The sequence below is a fragment of the Rhineura floridana genome, chromosome 1, assembly GCF_030035675.1.
Source record: "Rhineura floridana isolate rRhiFlo1 chromosome 1, rRhiFlo1.hap2, whole genome shotgun sequence".
Classification (NCBI taxonomy): Eukaryota; Metazoa; Chordata; class Lepidosauria; order Squamata; family Rhineuridae; genus Rhineura; species Rhineura floridana.
Genome location: NC_084480.1, coordinates 34,275,880 through 34,286,380, shown reverse-complemented (window position 1 = coordinate 34,286,380; position 10,501 = coordinate 34,275,880). Strand labels below are relative to the sequence as shown.

Here is a 10,501-nt window from a genome sequence, read left to right as displayed (position 1 = left end):
AAACAACAACACATGACTCCAAGGGGCCACAACTGAGACTTCAGAACAAGAGTTGTAGAAAATACTTTAGAACTTAGCCTGTGTTGAAAACAACTAGGTTCACTGTTCTCACAATTGTTTCAAGGGGACCAATTTCAGAATTTTCCATCCCTAATAATCAGATCCCTTGACATTTCAAACCTCAAACTAACTTATGCAACTAACACAGCCCTTTGTTCTTATTCACACATTTTAAAAACTTAAAATAGTTCTCTCCTCTGTACTGCATATCACCCTAATGCACTTGCAGAGCAGTAAAAAGCTAAGAAAGTAAATATTAGGGTGAGATGAATTGTTGTCTCATAGCTTCAGCATCTTATTCAAGGCCTGTGAAAGGGGATGTCCCATTTTGATGATTTTGGGGGGCGGGTGAGGATCTGAAAATGGGGAAAGTGTTTGCCCCACTTAGTGTTTGGAGCAGCATTAGCACTCCCTTCAACTGCTGGGCACCATTTTATATTCATCTGTTTACCCACAAGAGGCAATGTGAGGGCAGAAAGCACTGCAATTTGGCTTCAGATGACATCATATGGTATTGGAAAGAAGCCTAATCAGAATGATGGCAATTGTTCCTTCCCTCACTCTGGCATCTTGCAGGCAAATGAAAGAAAAGCAATTAAACCCATCAGCAGTGGAGAATGATTGTCACCATCACCAGGCCCACAAACAAGCTGCAGAAATAGGCAGGAAGGGCCATTCCATCAAATATTTCAGATGCACAGCCTTTCAAGGCCCTTTCAAATCAAGAAAAAATGGAAATGGACTGCCTTCAAGTGGATTCTGACTTATGGCAACCCTATGAATAGGGTTTTCATGGTAAGCGGTATTCTGAGGCTGAGAGGCAGTGACTGGCCCAAGGTCACCCAGTCAGCTTCATGGCTATGAGGGGATTCGAACCCTGGACTCCCAGGTCGTAGTCCAACACCAGAACCACTACACCACACAGGCTCTCAAGCTCACGTGGAAAATGTTTGGCTCAGTCAGAGATACGTTTTTCTGAAATCTCTTTCACACAAACACATTGACTGGAACTGACCAGAAGATGGCATTGCTCTAGTGAGCTTATAGTAAGAACCTCTTCATGACTTGTATTTACTGTATTCTTTTATGAGCACCAGCAATAAAGAAGTTTAGTCCTAGCCTTTGAGATCATTTCATATATGGGAAAAGCTAAGGAACTGTTGTAGCCACATTTTGTCTGAATAAAATCTATCATCAGGGTAGATTAGTGTTTAATGATTAGGCAGAAATATCCTCAAAGTCTGGCATTCTTCCATAGCTTTACTGAAGCCTTTCCAGATTTATTTATTTATTAGATTTATATCTATTCTCCCAATAGAAGCCCAAAGCGGCAAACAAAGGCACAAAAACACTTTAACACATCATAAAAACAGACTCTAAAACATATTAAAACAAAACATCTTTAAAAACATTTTTAAAAGCTTTAAAAACATCTATTTTTTCACAAGAAGCTTTAAAAACATATTAAAAAGCAATTCCAACACAGATGCAGGCTGGGACAAGGTCTCTACGTAAAAGGCTTGTTTAAAGAGGAAGGCCTTCAGTAGGTGCCAAAAAGATAACAGAGATGGAGACTGTCTAATATTTAAGGGAAGGGAATTCCAAAGAGTAGATGCCACTACACTATAGGTCTGTTTCCTATGTTGTGCAGAACAGACCTCCTAATAAGATGGTATCTGCAGGACGCCCTTACTTGCAGAGCACAGTGATTGACTGGGTATAAAAGGGATAAGATGGTCTTTCAGGTATCCTCCTCCCAACCTGTATAGGGCACTGTACACCAAAACTGGAACCTTGAACTTAGCCCAGTAGCTAACAGGTAGCCAGTGCAATTCTTTCAGCAGCGGTATGTTGGCGATACCTTGCCCCAGTGAGCAGTCTCGCTGCTGCATTTTGCACCAGCTGCAACTTCCGGATCAACCTCAAGGGCAGCCCCACATACAGCACATTACAGTAATCCAGCCTGAAGGTTACCAATGCATGGACAACAGTGGTCAGGCTATCCCAGTCCAGGTATGGCCACAGCTGTCTTACCAGCTGAAGCTGGTAAAAGGCACCCCTAGCCACTGAGGTCCCCTGGGCCTTTAGCAACAAAGATGGATCCAGGAGTACCCACAGATTATGAACCAGTTTCTTCAGAGGGAGCATGACCCCATTCAAAGCAGGCAACTGACCAATTATCCGAACTCGGGAACCACCAACCCACAGTGCCTCCATCTTGCTAGGATTCAGACTCTGTTTATTGGCCCTCAGCCAGCCTACCACCGAGTCCAGGCAGTGGTCCAGAGCTTGCACAGTCTCTCCCAATTCAGATGTTACAGAGAAATAGAGGTGGGTATCGTCAACGTACTGCTTACACCTCACCCCAAATCTCCTGATGACTGCTCCCAAGGGCTTCATATAGATGTTAAACAGCATGGAGGACAAGGCGGCACCCCACAGCACAACTGCCAGGGGCTGAAAGATACTCACCCAATGCTATTCTCTGAAAATGACCCTGGAGAGAAGATTGGAACCAATGTAAAACAGTTCCTCCAAAACCTATCTCACTAATTTGGCCCAGAGGAATATCGTGGTCAATTGTATCAAAAGCCACCAAGAGATCAAGTAAGAATAACAGGGTCGCACTCCCCCGTCCTTCTCCCGATAAAGGTCATCCATCACGGCAACTAAGTCTGATTTAGTCCCATAACCAGGTCTGAACCCAGACTGCAATGGGTCAAGATAATCTGTTTCATCCAAGAGAACTTGCCATTGCTGCACCACAATCCTCTCACCTTCCCTAAGAAGGGGGCATTTGCAATCAGGCAGTAGTTGTCACAAACCAATGAGTTCAGGGTGGGCTTTTTCAGGAGCAGTTTGATCACCGTCTATTTCAGGGAGGCTGGAACCACTCCCTCCTGCAACAGTGCATTGATCATACCCAGAGCTTGGAAAAGTTACTTTTTTGAACGACATCTCCCATCAGCCCAATCCAGTGGCCATGCTAGCTAGGGCTGATGGGAGTTGTAGTTTAAAAAAAGTAACTTTTCCAAGCTTTGATCATACCCTAGATCTACTCGGTCAACCCCCCTTGGCAAGCTTTCATAAGCCAAGAAGAGCAAAGGTTGAGAGGATGCATTGCTGACATCATCACAAGCACCTTGTCTGCATCATCAGGCCGCATCAACTGAAACTGTTCCCAAGCAGTTGCAGCAGACCTTGTACTGGACACCTCGCTGGGGACTATAGTAGATGTGGATGAGGCATCAAGATTGCTACGGAGGTGAGCAACTTTACCCTCAAAGTGCCTTGCAAACAATTCACCGTGGGCCTCCAAAGGGTCTAAAATTCCATTTCCTGGAGTTGATGTCAACAGACTCCTGCCAATACAGAAGAACTCCAGTGGATGGCTATTTGAAGATGCCATGGTAGCAGAGAAGTGGGCCTTCTTTGCCACCCTCACTGCCGCACAGTAGGCACAGTTATGTTGTTTTACTTGTGCCCGAACTTGGTACTCTCAAGATGCAGGCTAGGACTGATAGGAGTTGTAGTCTAAAACATCTGGAAGGTACCAGGTTGGAGAAGGCTCTCTCCTGTAGTATGTGTTACAGTTAGTTTTGTGCAGCAGTATTTTCAGAAAAATTCCTGCTTCTTTCCTTAGAATGCTACTGAATGAACTTTTTTTTAAAGCCACAGACAACTGAGGCTGCAATCCTAAACACACTTACAAAGGAGTAAACCCCACCTTAGACAAAGGGACTTACTTCTCAGCAGAGACATGCATAGGATTACACTGTAATAGTACAACCTTATGGATATCTACCCAGATGTAAGTTCCACTGAGTTTAATGGGGTTCACTCACTTGTAAGCATACCTAGGATTGCATTCTTAGCTTTTCATTGTTTTAAAACATGAATGGAGAACCAGTGGCCTTCCAGATGTTACTGGACTCCAACTCCCATCAGCCCCACCCAATGCCCTGAGTGCGTCGTCAGAGCTTGGAAACATTCCTTTTTTAAACTACAGTTGGGCTGATGGGAGTCGTAGTTGAAACAAGGAACGTTTCCAAGCTCTGATGACGCACTCAGCAGCTGAGTCCGAGAACAGCATTAGGTGCCATTTTACAGTATTGTCGGTGATTCAGTCTGATTCAGGGTTTGTGCATTCAGTGTCTCTCTGTATTCTGGCAATTTTCCAAATGGGACGGTGGGAGGGCAAGCGGGCGGGGGGGATGAGCCAGGGAGCCAGCGGGGGGGAGGGTGAGAGGGAGGACGAGCCAGGGAGCCAGCAGTAGTGAGCAAGCAGGCAGAAGGGAGGGTGAGTGGGCAAGGGGGACGAGTGAGGGAGCCAGTGGAGGGCGAGCGAGCGAGCGAGCCAGTGGGCAAGGGGGAGACAAGCCAGGGAGGCAGCGGAGGACAAGTGAGCAGGTGCAGGCAGGTGGGCAGCTCCCTCCCTGCAATCTGCAGCAGGAAGGGGAGCACTACTCCCCCACCATAATGAGGGTGCGCAAGCAAGTGGGGGGGGAGAGGGTGATGCACGGAAAAGTGGAACATCGATCAGCTGTTGCGTGGGGAGCTTCAGAGGCCTAGCGCTGTCAGCTGGAGCTCCCCGTGCTACAGCTGATCAATGTTCTGCTTTTCGGCAGGGGTCTGGTCCCTAACCTGCCGTATGTGGGGCCCTACTGTATAATTATGTCTATGGCTACAACCCTATACTCACTCATTTGAGCTGCAACCCTATACTCACTCACTTCATAGGACTTCCTTCTAAATAGAATGTATAGAATTGTATTGTAAAAGGTCAGTTGGTTCAGATATGTGCACTGCAATGTTTTGTGGAGTGCCTTGCCTCCTGGATGATTTCTGCTAAATAGGCACATTAAGGAGTTGGCAGATAGCAATGATGGGTCAGGGGGAGAATTTTGGAACCTAGAGCCTTACTAGTAAGCCTCTTGAATAACCTTTATTTAAAATGCCATTTAAAATGGATAGAGAAAAAGCCTTGAAAACTTAAAATTACAGTTTGTCTTGTTTTTCTGTATCATCAGCACATTAGCAGTTTCCTTTTGTGTAGCACTGATGTCAAATAAATTTAATATTTGTATTGCAGTATGCATAACTAATCAATCCAACTGCTTTTTATAATTCCCGTAAATGTTAGAGCAGTTTTAGATTGGTCTCTATATCGTAAGAAACATTGTGCATAATGCAAGCAACTCATAAGGGACTTGTTTTTGTTGCATCTGCAACACATAAGCTCAACATACTGAATGTGCTTCTTAAGACTATGCAAACAATATGCATTAAAAGGTTTCTCGGAATATAAGTTCAGACTTCATTATCAACAAGCACAGAGAATGCTTCTGAAAGTGAACGTAACTTTAAATGTTTGTAAATTTTGTGTGTTAATGTTATACAAGGTAATATGCACACCAAAAGCTGAATTCCATTTTAAAGTTTAGGTGATGAAGAAGGAAGTTTAATTTGAACTCTTCCCTGCCAACAATAATTCCAAGTATTTAGCTACATTTTTTAAAAAAATAGATTTATTGCCTGCCCTTTGCCCAAAGATCCCAGGGCAGGTCACAACTGTTTTAAAATACATAATTAAAAACAGTTAAAAACAACCTAAAATCAAATTAAAAAAATAGGGTGGGTCCTAAAAATATACATCTCAGATGTCATTCTCCTACAATATCAATGGGCGTTTGGCTTTGCAAGTTTTTGTCCTAGTAATAGAAAGCCATCAGAAACAACAAATTGAAATTCCAAGAATAAATTAATCTGAGTTTGAATTTTGGACTGTTGCATTCCTACATAGTGGTTTACTTTTAACCAATAAGTGTTGCAGAGATAGAAAGAGAGAATGGCAATGAGACAAGCCTCTGTAAAACATCTCCTCTATCCCTCTCTCACTGGAGCCTTTCCAATGATCCTGCCTCAGTGGGAAAGGAGGAAGGAAGCATTCTAACATGAAGGCTCACTAGAAAGGTACTGCCCCAATATGGGTTCTGAGATTTTTCTTAGGGGCCGCCATGACTACCTTTACTTTTTACATTCTATAGCATACTAAGTGAGACTCATTAATTTCATCCTAGATGATCCCTATAACTCAAGGATGACACTGAGTGATATCTTTCAGTCCTACTTCACACATTACAGTGTTAAGCGAGAAAAGCAGAAGCACAATTTGGCCAGAAATCAGTGGACTGCTGCAGCACTGAGACACCTGCTCTCTCTGCTAGACCTGGCTATAAGCAAACATCCGAACACTGGCAGAGGGCGGTGCTAGCAACCCCACAAAGCAAGATGGCAGTAGCAGATCCTGGGAAAAGGACAGGACCTGGTTGCAGCTGTGTAGGAGAAGGAGGCAGATAACTCCTGTTTAAATATCAGTTATTTTTATTTATTTATTCATTCATTCATTGCCTTGCTCTCCAAGGTTCTCAAGACAACCTACACCAATGCAACAAAACACGCAAAAGTACATACAATAAAATACAAGCAAACTAAAAGAGATCATACATATGGGCCAATCTTAAGGGTGGGCAAGCTGAGTGGTTGCCCAAGGCACCAAGCTGAGGGAGGATGCCAATCTGGGTTCAATGGCTGCTTTTTTTAAAAAATATACAGTAGGGCCCCACTCATATGGCAGGCTCCGTTCCAGGCCCCCGCCGAAAAGCAAAAGCCAACAGAAAGTGGGGGCCCTACTCAGCTGTAGCATGGGAGCTCCCTGCCCTACAGCTGGAGCGCGTGATCAGCTGTAGTGCGGGGAGCTCAAGCACTCCAGCTGATCACTGTCAGTCTGGCAGTGACAACAATTGAAACATATTAAATAAGAGAAAAACAAATTAAAAGTATAAGCAAACCTACTTGTCAATGCAATTATCTCTTACCCCATTTGGATAAACAATGCACTGCACTCAAGAAGTGTCACCAGCTCATTATTCACATAAAACTAGAAAAGTGTATAAGTTTTGTCACTGACTGCTGAAAGAAGGTATATTTATATCCCCTGCACTTACCAAAAATCCTCCAGTTATTGAGTTTCTTACTAGTGTTAATCCTAGATTCATATCCTTCTTTATTTCAGTAACATTTGGGATGCTTGCAAAAGCTAAAAAGACACAATGCAACATACCATAAAGAACAATTCAAGTTGATGTTTTCAATATGTAAATCCTAAACAACCTGAACCCTGCACATGTGTGACACTGTGTCCTACCTATGGAACATTTAATCCCTTAAAATAAAACAAGTGTGCCCTCTTAATAAGCTTTGTCTATGAACTATTAGAATTGACTGTGGTAAGTATTCTACATTCATGGAGTTGATTTTCCCAGAGACTGAGCAGACATATAATTTTGGGAGTAATGTGAGACCTTACTACCATTTGAGTTTGGGATAAAGCACGTATGTAGTTTTTTATTTGTATTACATTTTATTTGTAATAACAGAAGGTTACTTATTTTATTTATTTAATACTTTTATACCCTATGGTTCTTCCATCAAAAGACTCAAGATGGTATACTTGAGGTTCCCAGGTGGTCTCCAATCCAGACCAGACTCAATCCTGCATAGCTTCAGCAAAGCGGCTGAATCATGTGCTCTCAGACCATTCCCTGGTTTGTGTTAACCACACTGAGCTACTGAGTAGCTCAAACAGATGTTTGTCACTTTTTAACTAGGGACTAATTCTAACACATGTGCAGCCTTGTGATGCACCTTTAAGCCTGTATTCATACTATCGTTTGGATGTATGGTAACCAAAGGAAGAGTCCTGGAAAAGTCTCGTAAGTGTATTTCTTCGCAACTTGCAGCAAGTTGTCATAATATTATTAGCTGCCATGTGCAGAAATTCACCTTTTGGCACTCAATAAGTTATGACTTTTCCAAGCAGTTGGTAGCCAAAATAAATGACTGTACATACCACATGCAGACCTATAAAATGCTTTCACAAAACAAAATGTAGGTCTTCAGTCACTAAAAATAAGCATGCTGAGAACTGGGTCTACATTTGTAGCTTTCAGGCTCCCACCTTGAAGTAGTCTCAAAGAACACAATGGAAATACAAGTAGGGATTATACCAGAGTCAAGCAGCCTTCTTCAGGCAGGAGCAGGAGGGGAAATAGATGAAGGCAGGAAATGATATCTGAATGGACCTAGTGCGGTGGGGACGGGGGGGGGTCATCTGGGTTCTGCTTCAGGTAGCAAAATATCAGCAAAATAGCACCCAAAGATCCAAAGGCAGAGGGCATTGCTGTAAGCTGGACCAGAGGACATATTCTGGCACTGACATATAAGGTTGGAGACAGGGCATAGCATAGCACTCCCCAACCAAGAAATACCCCCCCTCAGTCTGGGAGCTTTGTGAGCTTTTCCAGATGCTGTTAACACATTCATTCATTCATTCATACATTCACTCACTCGATTTATATCCTGCCCTTCCTCCCACATTTACCTAACATTAGATCAAAGTTGCCTAGCAGATTTAAATGGCTAAACTATTCTAATTTTTTTTAGCTACTTTGCTTTCTGCCTCAACTAATACCCAGTTAGTTCCTTCAGCTGCAAAAACAAAGCTTTGCAGAGATACAGTATGATGTAGTGGTTACAATGTCAGACTAGAACTAGGGAGATCCATGTTCAAATCTCCATTCAGCCATCAGATTATTGAGTGACCATGAGTCAATTCGTTCAGCCTAATCGACCTCACAGAGTTACTATAAGGATTAGATGTGTGGTCGGGACCTTGTATTATTGTTTTGGATTTATGGGTGTCATTCCTGCCCTGGAACCTACTGGTGAATGGTGGATATGAAGTATTAATAAAACAATACATATATACATATGGTTTTGGCACGGAAACAGCGTTGGTCGCTCTGTATGATGACCTCTGTTGGGAGAGAGACAGGGGGAGTGTGACTCTGTTGATTCTCCTTGATATCTCAGTGGCTTTCGATACCATCGACCATGGTCTCCTTCTGGGAAGACTGGCTGAGTTGGGAATGGGTGGGACTGCATGGAGGTGGTTCTGCTCCTACTTGGTGGGTTGGCTCCAGAAGGTGGTGCTTGGGGAACATTGCTCGGCACCTTGAACTCTCCAGTATGGGGTTCTGCAGGGGTCAGTTGTGTCCCCCATGCTGTTCAACATCTACATGAAACCGTTGGGTGCGGTCATCTGGAGCTTTGGAATACGTTGCCATCAGTATGCTGATGACACGCAGCTCTATTTCTCCTTTTCATCTTCTTCAGGTGAGGCTGTCAATGTGCTGAACCGGTGCCTGGCTGCAACAATAGACTGGATGAGGGCTAATAAACTGAGATTCAATCCAGACAAGATTGAGATGCTGCTAATGGGTGGTCCTTCTGACCAGATGGTGGATGTCCAACCTGTCCTGGATGGGGTTGCACTCCCCCTGAAGGAGCAGGTTCATAGCTTAGGGGTTCTCCTAGAACCATCTCTGTCACTTGAGGCTCAGGTAGCCTTGGTGGCACCGAGTGCCTTCTACCAACTTCAGTTGGTGGCCCAGCTATGCCCCTATCTGGACAGGGATAACCTGGCTTCAGTGGTCCATGCTCTGATAACCTCCAAGTCAGATTACTACAATGCACTCTACGTGGGGCTGCCTTTGAAGATGGTTCGGAAGCTACAGTTTGTTCAAAATGCAGCAGCCAGATTAGTAACAGGGACCAGACGGTTCAAAGATATAAAACCGATTCTGGCCCACTCGCATTGGCTGCCTGTATGTTTCCAAGCTCAATTCAAGGTGCTGGTTTTAACCTATAAAGCCTTACATGGCTTAGGACCACAATACCTGATGGAATGCCTCTCCTGACATGAACCCACCTATACACTATGCTCCACATCAAAGGCCCTCCTCCGGGTGCCTACTCGGAGGGAAGCTGGGAGTCTGGCAACAAGGGAGAGCGCCTTCTCAGTGGTGGCCCCCAAAGTATGGAATGATCTCGTTGACAAGGGGTGCCTGGTGCCACCACTGTTATCTTTTCGGCACCAGGTCAAGAGTTTCCTCTTCTCCCAGGCATTTTAGCATGTGTTTTTAAATTGCTTTTTTAAAAAAATGTGTTTTTAAATTTGTATATTTGTTTTTAATGTTTTTAATCGTTGTAAACCGCCCAGAGAGCTTTGGCTATGGGGCGGTATACAGATGCAATAAATAAATAAATAAAAATAATGATGACAGGATATACAATTAATTATTTTGTTGAATGTATAACTTACTCTGCAAGTTCATCTTTAAACATTTGGTTCCCTGTTGATTAGCATCACACTTATAGACGTCTCCCATTTTATTTCTTGGATATCCACTCCAGGGTGAGCCAACAAGCAACCTGAAAAACAGAGAGACATATCCTTATGAACTGTCTGATCAACTCAGTTGAAAGACTCCACTCCAAAATCAATAACTGAATATATGAACTGTGATGACTGCAGTAC

At 43.5% G+C, this 10,501-nt stretch overlaps 1 protein-coding gene across 3 annotated transcripts in view; it reads right to left on the bottom strand.

The window, feature by feature from the left end:
* ITGA2 (integrin subunit alpha 2) overlaps positions 1-10,501 on the bottom strand; it is a 121,652-nt gene that overhangs the window by 67,340 nt on the left and 43,811 nt on the right. For all 3 annotated transcript variants that reach the window (XM_061617731.1, XM_061617742.1, XM_061617723.1), the window contains exons 3-4: positions 10,286-10,395; positions 7,068-7,159 (exon numbers count right to left, since the gene is read on the bottom strand). In XM_061617731.1, coding sequence (XP_061473715.1) covers positions 7,068-7,159; positions 10,286-10,395 — 202 coding nt within the window. The remainder of the gene's footprint in view (positions 1-7,067; positions 7,160-10,285; positions 10,396-10,501) is intronic.